This window comes from Callionymus lyra, chromosome 19, assembly GCF_982586985.1.
Source record: "Callionymus lyra chromosome 19, fCalLyr1.hap1.1, whole genome shotgun sequence".
NCBI lineage: Eukaryota > Metazoa > Chordata > Actinopteri > Syngnathiformes > Callionymidae > Callionymus > Callionymus lyra.
In genome coordinates this window covers 13,473,244-13,487,963 of record NC_141836.1, presented here as the reverse complement: position 1 = coordinate 13,487,963, position 14,720 = coordinate 13,473,244, and the positions used below count along the sequence as shown (strand labels likewise).

The 14,720-nt window shown below is 40.7% G+C and overlaps 1 protein-coding gene across 1 annotated transcript; it reads left to right on the top strand.

The window, feature by feature from the left end:
* Nucleotides 1–5,425: 5,425 nt before the first annotated feature.
* On the top strand, nt 5,426–14,156 carry ano11 (anoctamin 11). Its single transcript, XM_087781152.1, has 23 exons — nt 5,426–5,826; nt 6,691–6,817; nt 6,875–7,062; nt 7,124–7,231; nt 8,001–8,137; nt 8,200–8,257; nt 8,317–8,427; nt 8,486–8,651; nt 9,077–9,167; nt 9,255–9,351; nt 9,415–9,558; nt 9,623–9,760; nt 10,226–10,324; nt 10,387–10,489; nt 10,580–10,691; nt 10,754–10,808; nt 10,871–10,968; nt 11,036–11,172; nt 11,243–11,448; nt 11,527–11,663; nt 11,731–11,821; nt 12,007–12,190; nt 12,855–14,156. The coding sequence occupies exons 1-23, from the start codon at nt 5,695–5,697 to the stop codon at nt 12,884–12,886; spliced, it is 2,751 nt and encodes a 916-aa protein (XP_087637278.1). The 5' UTR covers nt 5,426–5,694; the 3' UTR covers nt 12,887–14,156.
* Nucleotides 14,157–14,720: the final 564 nt, after the last annotated feature.

Sequence of the window (14,720 nt, the reverse complement as noted above, 5' to 3'; positions counted from 1 at the left end):
TCGAACCCACGACTAACCCAACCGAATGGGTCTCAGAGCCACTTGCTCTATTCACTCCACCACAGAACTTTCACATTTGGACCTGCGCTCCGGGCGTATTTAGCATACATATTGAGGACAAACACGTTAAAATTTAACCACTTGGCTCCTCATGTCCCATTTAGTTTGTTTCAGTTAGTGATGGAGTGAGTGGGACTCGAACCCACGACTAACCCAACTGAATGGGTCTCAGAGCCACTTGCTCTATTCACTCCTCCACAGAAGTTTCACATTTGGACCTGCGCTGCGGGCGTATTTAGCATACATATTGAGGACAAACGCGTTAAAATGTAACCACTTGGATCTTCATGTCCCGAACAGTTTGTGATGGAGTGGGAATCGAACCCATGACTAACCAAACCAATATGGTTTCAGATGTAGTTGCTCTATTCACTCCACCACGGGACTTTCACATAGGGACTTCTTCTCCGGGCGTATTTAGCATACATAGAGGACAAACACTTTAAAATTTATGTACCTGGCTCTCCGTATCCCACTCAGTTTGTGATGGAGTGAGTGGGAATCGAACCCACGACTAACCCAAGCGAAAGGGTCTCAGAGGCACCTGCTCTATTCACTCCACCACAGAACTTTAACGTTTGGACCTGTGCTGCGGGCGTATTTAGCAGACATATTGAGGACAAACGCGTTAAAATCTTACCTCAGTTCGTAGTGGAGGGAGACGGAATTGAACCCATGACTAACACAAGCGAAAGGGTTTCAGAGGCACCTGCTCTATTCACTCCACCACAGAACTTTAACGTTTGGACCTGTGCTCCGGGCGTATTTAGCAGACATATTGAGGACAAACACGTTAAAATCTTACCTCAGTTCGTAGTGGAGGGAGACGGAATTGAACCCATGACAAACACAAGCGAAAGGGTTTCAGAGGCACCTGCTCTATTCACTCCACCAGAGCACTTTGACATTTGGACCTGTGCTCCGGGCATATGTATCATACATATTGAGGCCAAACGTTAAAATCTTACCTCAGTTCGTTTTTTGTTGGAGGGAACGGGAATCGAACCCACGACTAACCCAACCAAAAGGGTCTCAGAGGTACTTGCTCTATTCACTCCACCACAGAAAGTTCATAGTGGAAACCTAATCACTTGGCTCTCGGTGTCCCACTCTTTTCAATTAGCGGGGGAGGAAGTGGGAATCAAACTCACAACTAACCCAACCGAACTGAAAGGTTTCAGAGGCACTTGCTCTATTCACTCCACCACAGAACTTTCACATTTGGACATGTGCTGCGGGCATATTTAGCTAATTTAGCTATTTAGTTAAGGTTTAACGACCAAAAATGTACAAGTGAAATGTGATCTAGTGAGATTGAACCCACGTGTTATCCAACTGAAGAGTTCATCAGGTACTTGCTCTACCCATCACACCACAGAATCTTCATGTTCACATATGTGCTCTTGGCACATGTATCATCAGAGGTCAACCTTGAACTTAAGTATGCCAAGAGGTATCAGGAAGTGGAGACTGAACGACACCATCACAGTTCATCAGCCAGATTAAACACACAAATGGGATACAAGTTCCAAGCGCATCCAGTGAGGGTTCATGTGGTGTTCAAAGATATTCCGTGACTAACACAGACAAACGAAAATACAAAAAACCTTCCACTCTTATGAAGCTATAGTGGACGATTAAAACGCCACCCACGAACCTAGCAGCAGCTCTGGAAACTTTTGGACTTGCAAACAATCGATCCACATCTCGAGACATGTTCCTCAGAGTGCACGAAAGCTTTCAGATGCACTTTTCTCTTTTTTAAACATCAATACAATAATTTAGCAAAATCACATATTCATAGTACACTTATTATACATCCGGGTAAACAGGATCAGGAATTACATCTCAGCAACGACATTTTTTCTCTATTTGGCAAAAGGATCACTCCTGGCTAAGCTTCTTTTTTTTAAAATCATCTGCTGCTGGTATAAAAACCAAAAATATAAATTATCTTTTCGAAGGTTCAATTGCACAACTCACCCAAAGAAACACAAGCTTTGGCCAACATGGATTCTGTACATCATGATGTTGCAATCTCTTCCCTACTTTATACACAAGCTGGTTTGAATTCATCGGCTTTTGATTCAACATCTGATGTAATTGGTTAAACATTATAAAATGCAAGGCTTTCCTGATTAATATTTGTATTCATATTATATGGAGTGTTAAGGTTTCACATGCACAATTGTATTAAAAGTCTCTTAATTTCTTATAATTTAACTTCAAAAAGTTGGAAATTTTCTCACCAAAAAACATTTTTAGCTTCACTACGGTTTCACAAACTTTACCAAAAGAAAAAATTAAAAAAGGACAGACACTTAAGACATGACTTTAGTTGCATATCTATTAAAATATATATTGGTGAAAGTAGAATAAAGTTCTGGTACATTCATGTGCTGGTGGATTCTTATTAGTATTTTTATCTATTAAGTCAATTGAAAGATTTCAGTGAAAACAACCCACTTTTAAACAACAACAGAAATAATGTTTGGACTATGTTTTGAACCAGAAAGATAAATAATTACAAAGTGAATCTTCTCTTTCAACCTTAATATAGCCTAGTTTCTGTGCATCTTTAGTATCTTTGTTAGTAAAAAAAAAACAACTCATCATTAAATTAAATCAGCCCTGACCAGTTGCCAAGTAAAAAAACGGTCTCATAAAGTCTAAAGAACCAATAGTTAACGTGACATTCTTATTCTTGTTTGAAGATTTTTTACTTGACTGAAACCAGACACGTTAAAGAATCAAAGGCTAATGTTTTATTGATTTTACAAGAGAAACTCATTTGATACATGATGTGATTAGCATGTTGAACTGTGAACCCCCCCGTCGCCCCCCCCCCCCCCGTCCCTCACTTGTCTGGTCTATTCCCACAAAACCAATATGATTGATTGACGACCTCTTAAGAGTCTCACATTGTCCTGAAAATAAAAAATATATATTCTATTGACCTCAAGTGTACAATGTGTTTTCTAACTTTATGGAGATATGCTTTCACAATGCAAGCTAGGAGTTCTTTCCCACAAACTCACATATATTGTAACAAAAATAGTTTTCATTTTTTAAATGAACATATACAGTATATTTGTGTGAACATGAACATAAATAAGGCTCACAGGTTTCAATACACAACTGTATACATGAATGTGTAAAAATGTTAACTATGTGCAAAGCATTTTTACATCTCATCAACCAGTGTTTCGAAAAGGGTTAAGATCAATATTCCTTTGCCTCACTTTCCTCATGACACCTTTCCTTTCTCCTACTCGAGGACATCCAAAACTTTTAGGGCTGCTGAAGAAGTTGCACTGGGTCGTGGGGTCTATGAACTGCAGGGTTGTGTTGTTGTGCTTGTCCTGGCTTGCTTAGTGCAGGTTCTCTGGGCTCAACAACATCCTAGAGGACAGGGACACATGGACATTATGACTCAGACATGTATGGACACAATATACAAAATGGAGCAATAGTGTCATTTATATGAATGATCTATTGTTCAGAACAGTCAAGAGACACACACATGGGGAGAGCAACAAAGAGAGAGAGAGAGACACACACACACACACACAGGGAAAAAGACACACATACAAGATTATTTAAGCCTTAATAATAATAATATTGTTGTTGGTGTTTATTCTGTATTTAATATTTAATAATAATCCTAAAAAAACATACCTTATACTTTTGCGTTAAACAATGCCATTGTTGAGCCGCATTTAAAAAAAAACATAGATGATATAAGTGCAAACATTCTTATAAAAATAACAATAATACAGCTCGTAGCTTCAAGTAGCGCAGCTGCTGCAGCGATCATTCATTTACAAACGAGCGATAAACGCGATAATAAAGTTAAAAATATAAAAACACTTCACCTCATTGTCTGCACCGAGAGGATCAATGATACACTTTAAATCCACACCATCAGGAAGACAAATAAAAAAAAGAATAGCAGAAACAAACGATGACTCGTGAGCGTTCTTGTGTGTGTGCGTCAATAAAAACACTCCCTTAGAATAGTTCCGCCGTTACCGTAACTTTCAACAATCACAATGCACTTATCGTTTATATATATTAGTGCCCTAATATATTATTACCACTTATGACTAATTTATTGGTGCACTTTAAACTACATCAACGATATATTAATTTTAATTTCTTCTGCATTTCTCACAAGAATCCATGACGCGAAACTCCAGTGTTTCCTCTGTGACTCTGTATATAATATAATATAATGTCGGATAAATTATCAAATATTTTATTATCAAGAACTATCGACAAAAAAATAAAGCTTTTAATGTAAATGAGTTGTCACTAGCAGCAAAGCTATCGTTTGCATCTTCTCCTGTTGTGCAAAATTACAAACAAATGACAATTGTTTTTGTTAAAATACTCACATTTATGCTTCACCATGGTCGCAAATATTCAGCATTGTTTCTGGGTAAATGCATCATACACCTCCTGTTTTTCGAAGGCTGCCCTCCGTCTTACCCCTCCCCCTTCATCCAACGGAGAATTGGGACACCCCTTCCAATTCTCGTCTGGCCTGGGAATACCTTAGGGTTCCCCAGGGAATAGCTAGAGCTGGATGGCCCAGAATAAAGTTGAAAGTTGATGATGGATCACAAAGAGATATGCTGAGGAGGCGCTCTGGTTTTTCTTTCCTCTTTTCGACATCATCCCAACCAGCGTAGCTGCAAGCACTGACCCAGAACTTAAGACCAGGGAACAAAATAAATCATTAATAAAACACACATTTAAAGATTCAGTACATGTGCACAAGGCAGTTATGCTGAACTAGATGCTAATAAGTGCGTGTAAGTATACGGTTATTAACTCACTCCAACCACCAGCATTTGTAATAGTTAATAAATAGGAAATTCGTTTTATAATTATTATGTTTTATAAATTAAAATGGTTTAGGGTAGATGTTTTTGTGTGTTGTTGCTGGCACTTTGACCAACTCATCAGCCCTCAGAAGAAGTTGTAATATAAAAAGGTTCATAAAAAACTATGTCGCAGATATTCATTCAATTACATATATTTACATATAAAATATTCATAATGTAGCAGTTTGTTTTATTTTGTCAGGGATTTTGTCCTGCAGCAGCTAACAAAGAGAGAGAGAGAGGAAAAAAGGGGATAATATTATGAAAACCAGATGCATTCATTATGTTAAAAGTATAGAGAGAACGGAGACAGAACAAGCCCCTCCTCACACCTGCTCTCAATGACTTTGGTGGTAAAATGTCTTGTTTTTTCCCTCCTCCCCCTCTGCTTCTACTCAATTATTCATGATGTGGAGCAGAGCCCGTGCAGCTTTTTTTTCTCCAACACATTTTCATTCCGCTTGAATGCAGTGAAGTGCGTGCGACCCTCCAGCCATCACGGTAATCCACAGCCATCCAGCGGCAGACCGCTGAAGAGGACGGCTCCACAGATGCATGGATGAAGATGATGAAGATGAAGATGATGATCCACAGCCTGCTGCAGACTTTACCATCAGCCTCGTTGTCGCTGCTCCGGAGTGTCCGTCTTTCCTCTCCCTGCAGCCTCCATTTCTAAATATAACTCAACTTAAAAGACTCTGATTTTGGCAGCCTTGTGGGAGTGTTGGGTTGGTTTCGGTGAATCATGCTGAGGAGAGGCACGGAGCCGGTGAAGGGGGACAGGGAGGTTCTGCTGGATCTGGAAAGCAGAGGCACGGACCAAACTTCAGACAGCTATGGAAGCCTACAGAGGAGTGGCTTCACTCCGTCAAGATTCGTGAGAACATTTTTCATTTATCTTCTTCTAGAAACTGCAGAGCGATCCTAAAATGGTTCCAAGTAGGAGTAGGAATATAATCTTCCATCTTAATACGCTCTCTTTCGGGGATCATCTCAGTAACCAATAACCTGGAAACATTTGTTTTGCTTACGGCAACAATTAGTGGTCCTTCCCTGTCATTTAATGTCAAGGCTGGATACCAATAATCTATACTGGATGAATGATGGCCCCAGGAAGGTCTAAATGTCAGTCCATAAAATCAGTGGTTTATCTGCTCCTGGGTCAGTGAGATCTGCTTTAAATGTTTAATTCTGAGGTTAAAACTTAACCCTGTGTTTTCTTTATCGAGTGATTATGTGTGTGTATATATTTAAAAGTGGGGTAGTTGTTCTTCAAAATGTCGTGATCAACCCACTCTGTTGAGAATGTTCCCCCTCACACCTGCAAAGGCTCATGGGACGGGAACATAGAGGGTGGGGCGAACATCAACTAGATCATAACTCGATAATATCAAAGAGCCACTTAAAAATGATGGGACGGTGTATCGACAACAGAGTACCTTCCTAAACGTTTTATTCTTGTTAAATCTCCAACGTACCTTCACCTTAAAATGGAATCCTGACAAACAAGACATTGTCATTTATGTTCTGGTAAGCATCAGATTAATAGCAACTCATATCTCAACCACTCTCCACATTTGTTAAAAAAAATCCCATTATGGTCCAACTGTAGAGCAGACATTTTAACGCACTAGAGATTTGTTGTGGGATATGATGGTGACGTTCAATTGTTTTCATGACTGTATGCCATCAGCTGCACTTCTGGTGGTTTCTAATTCAATAACTACGTGAATGCTTTCAGCTTTTATCTCCTAGTGAGCATGCAGATGGAGACTCCACTGAGTCATTCAAAGCCGAGCGTCAGCAAACGCTTAACCAGTCGGCTTCGGCGATGGAGAAGTGTTTCCGAGATGGAAGGACTAAAATTGGTAAGTTTTAGCCCAAAAAAAGTCTCTTCAACAATGTAAGTTTTAACTTTCGTTTAGATTTTGTGCTCGTGTGGGAGGTTCGGTCGCAGAGGAGACGACGAGGTAAAGGAAAGCCGGAGACTGAGGATGGGAAGGCAGCGCCGGCGGGGAAGAAAAGCAGGTCTGAACATCGGAAGGAAAAACTGGAACAGTGGAGGGAGAAGTTCGTGCAGAATCTCCAGTCGTCTGGACTTCTAATGGAGAAGGTAACGACGTGAATATAAAATGACATTTCTTTACAGATTGAAATATTTTCTTTTGTTTCAGGAAGAAACTGCAAACGAGAAGAAAACAATACATTTTCTCAAACTGAGCGCGCCATGGAAGGTGCTGGTCTACTATGCAGAAGAACTCTGCCTGAGAGCTCCACTGCAGGTAGAGATCTATAGAAGGCTTTATAGTTGTTAATATGCGATTCCTTTTTTATATCTTGAAACAAGAAGCTACTTACGATGTGACAAATACAAACTGATCTTTAGTATTTATTATACAAGAAGGAGCCATCTCGCCTGCAGTTAATACAAAACTCTGCAGCCAGAATTCTGACCTGCTCTAGTAGAAGAACTCACATTTCCCCGATCCTTCTTAAACTCTTCACTGGCTGCCAGTTTCTTTCAGGATCAATTTTTAAATTATTTGTATTACTTTCAAAGCAATTCATGGCTCCTCCTTACATCAGTGATCTGATCCAGCCTTTCACCCCAGCTCGGGCTCTGAGGTCTGTGGATCAGAACCTACTGATGGTTTCACACGCAAGCTTCAGAACCAGAGGAGAGAAATCCTTCCAGACTGTTGCTCCTAAGCTTTGGAACGATCTTCCTCTCCCTCTGCGTCAAGAGACATTTTTATTTGTGAAGGCTTTATCTTAATTTTCTTGGGGCTACTGGGTTTGCCTCGATTTTATCTTGGCCTTTTAAAGAATGTTCCTTTATTTTAACTGTGTATTGTTTTTGTTTAATCACATTGTGACCCTGGTCTGAGAAAGGCACTTTACAAATAATCACTTATTTACTATGTATATGATCAGTTTATGTCTGATATGCGTCTTTGCCAATAAAAGAAAATCAACACCACTTTAGATCAATAATTGAATCTATTTTATTATATAATTAAAAAGGCTTGTTTTGTTTCCCTCTGTCTTCAGGCTCAGCAGAATCTGGACCTAAACACATCTGCTCGAATTCTGAGTAAACTATGCATACCTAACATAATGACAGAGAGCGTTCCGAACAGGCCTCTGGATTATTACACATGTGCCTTTCGCAAGTCAAAGATAAACAGGTGAGTCGAGCCTCACAGAGCGCCGGCGTAAATAATATCAAGTTGTCCCCATTTCTGCGCAGATTCCTCGGCTCTGGGGACCACGAGACCTACTTCACCAACACCCAAAGACAACGCATTGTAGGGTAGTAACAATATGGACTTACTTCATTTATATTCCGAAACACTTTTCTTTGCAGGTGTACGAGATTCTTTCTAAAACCGTTTACGGCAAAAGGAAACGAGCAGAAGTGGGCATGGACAGGCTGATAAAGGAAGGAGCGTTCACTGCTGCGTTCCCTCTGCACGAGGTCCGGATGTTTTTCTCTTCTGAATATTGTTTTACTGATTGAGCTTTCCTCGTGTTAGGGTCAGTTTCAGTTGCCGAACTACGGCGTCAGGTGCGACGAGTTGAACCAGAGGCAGGTTCTGCACCACTTTTGGGCACGCTGGCTCAAATGGTACAAGTATCAACCCCTGGACCACATCAGGGAGTACTTTGGCGAGAAGATTGCCTTCTACTTCGCCTGGTTGGGTAGGTAGACAATGAACTATCATTTTTAGACCTCAGTTCAGTTTTCCCTTCCGTAGAATCATTCATAGTTTAGGAAATATCCTCCTTGTCACAGCGAATTATCTCATGGACACTCAAAATAAGACGGTAACGAGAGTCAGGATCAGAATTCTACTTTATTCCTTCTCAGTTAATTCAGCCTTCTGTGGCGTAAACCGAGCAGTGTTCTTCATCTCAGAGGTTTATCTGCTGCTTTTTCAAATGTAGGGCAAGATAAACGAGGGGAAAATAGAGGTCCACGGCGTAAGCACCCCAGAGAATAGAAATCTGTCTTCTGTCAACGAGGAAATCCAATATTCAAACTCCTGTTAATCAGTTTGCACACGCGGCTCTTCTTGAAATGCATCACAGACAGTTTGATGAAACGTCCTTTTTGATCCGTGCAGGTTTCTACACCGCCTGGCTTCTGCCAGCTGCGATCGTCGGGACGGTGGTTTTCGTGTCTGGGGTCCTGTCGATGAGTTCAAACACACCAGCGTAAGTGCAAACATAATCGCAGGATCACGAGGGAAAATGCTGCATTGACGCGACTTTTTTTTATAACATTTTTCTTTTCCACACCAGAGAGGAAATCTGCAACAGCAACGGCTCGTACCAAATGTGTCCGCTCTGTAATACATGTGAAGCCTGGAACATGTCAGAAATCTGCACCATGGCTAAGGTACAATAGATTTGCTCCCTAAACTGTTTAATTTTAACAAATATATATTTGTTTGGATCACAGCTGGGGTACTTGTTTGACCATCCTGGCACCGTCCTCTTCAGCGTGTTTATGTCCTTCTGGGCCGTGACGTTCCTTGAGTACTGGAAGCGGAAGATGGCCACACTAGCACATCACTGGGACTGCATGGACTTCCATGAAGAAGAGGTGATTTAAAAAAAAAAAAAGTAATAAAAAGAATTAAAACAGGACTTCATTTTCATGGTCTCAGGAGAGGCCACGTCCAGAGTTTGCAGCAACGGCTCCAATGATGGAACCAAACCCAGTGACTGGAGTCAAAGAACCTTACTTTCCCAAGAGGACCAGGATCGCTCGCATGCTTACCGGCTCAATGGTCATCATCATGATGGTGAGAGAGTTTGAGTTGAGCAATTAACTATCCTTTTTCTGCTAGAAGCAGCATAAAGTAGAAGTCGGATAAAACACTGTAAGGCTGGATCAGATCAGTGATGTAAGGAGGAGCCTGACCATGAATAGTTCTGAAAGTAAGAACCAGAATTTTAAAATTGATCCTGAAAGAAACTGGCAGCCAGTGAAGAGTTTTAAGAATCAGGGAAATGTGAGTTCTTCTACTAGAGCAGCTCACAATTCTAGCTGCAGAGTTTTGTATCAACTGCAGGCGAGACAGCTCCTTCTTGTTTAGTCATGAAAATAGCCTGTTACAATATTCTAAACGAGAAGACACAAACGCATGGATTATATTTGTTTTTATATTGATGGTAATACCATAAACCTAAACGAATCTGGGACTAGTTGGCAATATTTATTTGTATTAAATAGTTTTACCGATGCCATCATTCGTGTTTCTCCACAGCTGTGTGTGGTGATGATTTTCCTGGTGACGGTGGTGATCTGCCGAGGGATCATCAGTGTGATGATGTTCCACACCGGCAATCCAATCCTGCGAACAGAGGTTCATCTTTAATTAGTATTATTATCACTCATTTATTGTCTCTAAATAGCACCGTTTCCTAGGCTACCACGATTGCCAACATCGCGGGCAGCATAGTCAACCTGGGTCTTATCCTGTTGCTGGGTCGAGTCTACACGTCACTAGCTGAGCAACTCACCAAATGGGGTAAGAACGAAAACTACATCTGCAATAACTGTGAGAAAATGACTGGTTATTTTTAAACTTGTCATATTTCCAACGTTTTGCCTTTGCCAGAGATGCATCGCACACAAACCCAGTACGACAACGCCTTCATCTTCAAAGTGTTCATCTTCCAGTTCGTTAATTTCTACTCCTCGCCCTTCTATGTGGCGTTCTTCAAAGGACGGTGAGACCTATTTTCCATTTTTGATCACAAAAAAACACTTTTCAACTCCTCTCTCCATGCAGGTTTGTCGGTTACCCCACCAACTACGGCACCTTGTTCGGGATGAGAAATGAAGACGTGAGTTTAATTCATCAGTTCGGTTCAGAACCAATGTTTGAGTGTGTTTTGTCGTAACCCAGTGTGGTCCTGGAGGGTGTCTGATCGAACTGGCCCAGCAGCTCTTCATCATCATGGTGGGGAAGCAGCTTATTAACAACATCCAAGAGTTCATTATCCCGTGAGTAATAATAATCCACCTGAATCTAATCATCCAGTGATATTAAAAACGTGCTTCACTCTGACAGAAAAATTAAGGCCTGGAAGCAGAAGAGAAGTGTTGCAAAGGTTCTCGGTGAAAAGAAATCCGAGCAGCCTTGTCAATGGGAGGCGGACTACCAGCTTGTAGAGTACGAGGGTCTGTTTGAGGAGTATCTGGAAATGGGTGAGTGTTATCGTTGCGTCACTTTAATCGACATCATTAGAGCATTCCATTGCTTTTTTTCTTGCTACAGTCCTCCAGTTCGGCTTCATAACAATCTTCGTGGCTGCGTTCCCGCTCGCCCCGCTCTTCGCCCTCCTCAACAATTGGGTGGAAATCCGTCTCGACGCCCACAAGTTCATCTGCGAGTACCGTCGGCCCGTGGCCGAACGTGCCCAGAATATTGGCGTTTGGTTCAACATTTTAGAGGCACTGTCTCACGTGTCTGTCATCGCCAATGTGAGTCCAGTATCGCACGCTTGACACACTCATATTAATAGTGTGATTAATATAAACCGATTCTCTGCTCTGTTGCAGGCTTTCTTGATCGCTTTTACTTCGGATTTCTTGCCGAGGATGCTCTACCAGATCAAGTTTGACAAGGATCTGCATGGATATGTCAACTTCTCTTTGGCTTATGCCCCGCCGAATTTCACCGAGCACCCGATGTGCAGGTGTGACGTGGGATTTCATCTTGTGTTTTATCTCTTTCATATTTGTCTAACTGTGGTTTTAATTTAGATACAAAGCATTTAGGGACAATGATGGGAGCTTCACACTCTTCTACTGGGAACTTCTGGCCGTCAGACTTGGATTTATTATCGCTTTTGAGGTGAATAAAATCGCAAATGTGCCTTCTACCTTTTCTCCATGTTTGTTGTGATGCATTTATAAGATGACATATGTTTATTGATGTTTAATTTAGGGTATATTGTCTGTTTAATGTGTATATAATTTAAGATAAAGTCTGTTACAGTCAGTTTATATCTGTAATTGAATATATATTATATTTTTTAGCATGTTGTCTTCTTTGTGGTGCGAGCCATTGACTGGATCGTTCCGGACGTCCCAGAATCTCTGGAGCTGAAGATGAAGAGGGAACGATATCTGGCCAAACAAGCACTGGCGGAAAACCAGGAAGCGCTATTGGCGAGACGTACCAGAGGTGCCAACGCTTCCTCGCCGGGCTCCTCCAGCGCAGGTAAACGTTTTTCAGTAAATTATCAAAGCGCAATTGAAAGTGTTGCTACAAGGTTCCTTTTATCTGGGTGGTCTAGCTCAACAGTCAAGGTCATAGGTCATTTTTCGAGGTGATTGCTGATGCCAATAAACAAATTCCAGAATTTACCACATTTTAAAAATGCTTTCACCCAAGCAGAGGGAAAGCCCCTGTGAAACATTTGGGAATAAAAACTGAAATTGTTCCCAGAAAGTTTCACACAAGATAAGAGGTGACGCAGTTGATTTTATACTGAGGATTTTAATGCGACAATACCCCCAAAGTTTAAATGTTTGTGGCGCCCCCGTGTGTAAGAAAGTTGTCACTGCGATGCCATAAAATCTCCTATGCGCCATCGTCAAAGCTGGTATGTGCACGTGTTTACAAAACGAGACAAACGCTCTATATTCTCTCTTATCTCCTTTAAATCCTATAAAAAACACTCTCTGACTCCCTTGTGAAGCAACTCTATATAATTTTAACGATCTTGTCATTATTGCCGCTTCTATATTTAATGGCGTGATCTTATCGCTCTCATCTTCTTTTATGTTCCCTCCTATGGCAACAGTATTAACCCTCTTTTCTTCCTCCCGTCTGCTTCACATTCCTTCTCCGTTTGAACTCACCTGCACCATCTTCCCTGAAGCAAGCGATACATCCCTTGGAATTGCAAGTTAATACTTCAGCTGCACCGAGGTGTGGGTGGACTACATGCGTAAACGTATTCTGGAATTCACATCTTTATATTCAGGGGGAACAGAAGTAATGTCTTAAAGAAGACGCACATTCATTTTACTGAGATATGTGTTTTAGTTAAAGGATGGTGGATTCTGAAGATTTTATTTTAAAAGGGACTTGATCATCAATGAGCTATGCATCTTGGAAAATATGCATTTAGTTGTTAAAAATAAACAAAAGCAGGATTTATATGCACGATTAATTCAGGCTCTAAAAAGAACTCTCTAATGACTGGTCACCACGGTTACGCAGGACGATCTCACTCCTGTCACCTGACTTCAACATAGTTGTGAACACATCATGGCTGCTTCGTGTCTTCCTAGCTAAGTACGTCTGTTCAGGGATAACTTGGAGCAATACTTAAAGCCAGGTAGAAAGCCCTGTCATCCTCGTGAAAAAAAGAAAAAACTACCTTGTAAAAGGTACAACAAAAGTGTCTTCGGTGTAACGCTAGCTAGGATGTCATGTTGGCTACAAACTATCTGGGCCCGCAACTACTTGAAGACTCACTGAATAGTCCTCAGCAGGTCGACGACTTTTGTGCATTTGTGACTCTCGTGTACCGTCTGTTGAGTGTGGCCTTAGTAACAATAGCACAACGTTTACTAAAAGACGTCAAGCATGCACCAACGTGTTCTTTGTCTCTTTCCTGATTCTCTCTGGACTATTATTATAATTTATTTGTTTATATTTGGGCACATTATCGAGTGAGAAAAGATGTTATTGGCACAGATATGTTTTCAACTCAATGTTGTCTGAAATAAAAGTTAATATTTGATAGTAATATAAAAAACATGGCCTGTGAGTAAAGGTACTGCTACAAGAATCCAAAATGTGATTCATCGACACTGGCTTTTTAACTCATTTTGTAATGCAGGAGAATGTTTTTTGTGCACTTGTGGTTATTTAAGAGATGATTTAGACCAGGGGTGTGAAACTCAATCACTTTTGCACTTGAGTTAGAGGAACTGTATGAGTCCGAATGCAAAGTTTGATACGTATGGTTTAGACAAACAAACAAACTATAGTTTTGACACAAAGCTCTCTGTTTGCAGCTTCAATATATTACTTGCAAGAATATTTTCTAAACATTTTTCCTAAAAAAGAATCAAACCAAAAAAATAAATAAGTAGTTGTTTAAAAAGTCTCTTGCCGTTATTTACCTAAAAGAAATTGGGATAAATAACAACAAGCTTCGAGCTTAGTAGAACATTTATTTAAAGTCCACAAAGAAGGTGAATCGCCTTATTTTGCACGGAAGAAATTTCAAGGAATATTCTGAAGTGGATTTCATTAGCGTTGACATTTCGGAGAGCGTTGCAGACGACCGAACAGCATCCGAGGCATGTGCTGCATTATGTATAGTGAGAAGAACACGGAAAGAACATGCAACTCATCGACTGTAGTTGTTGTGAACCTGGTCTACAATCTTCAATTCACACTAGAATCAACCTGTGTTTGTGCTGCAACAAAAAGTGATTGAATCTGTATAGTATTTTCTGTATATTCTGTTGTACTTTTTGTCTTTGAGACTCAATAAATGAAGAATGTAATTCGTGTTAACTTTGTGTCTTGTCTTTGTGTGTGAATGCGTGTAAAAGTTCTCCCCCATGAAATCTCAGCGAACGAGGTTACAAGAGCAGAGTCCATTATGTCGTAATAATGGCTTCACTCCTCCTCCAGCCAGCTGTAATCACGGCCCACTTTGTTTACACATCGAGTCCCTTGGAGGTGGAGACTTCTGGGATTGGTGACAAACACTAATGCAAGACCA

Excerpts from the sequence above, each read along its gene's own strand:
- ano11 (XM_087781152.1), top strand. The coding sequence starts at position 5,695 with ATGCTGAGGAGAGGCACGGAGCCGGTGAAGGGGGACAGGGAGGTTCTG. Across the intron at positions 7,063-7,123 it reads CTGGACTTCTAATGGAGAAG|GAAGAAACTGCAAACGAGAA; the intron begins GTAACGACGTGA and ends CTTTTGTTTCAG. Across the intron at positions 11,822-12,006 it reads GATTTATTATCGCTTTTGAG|CATGTTGTCTTCTTTGTGGT; the intron begins GTGAATAAAATC and ends TATATTTTTTAG.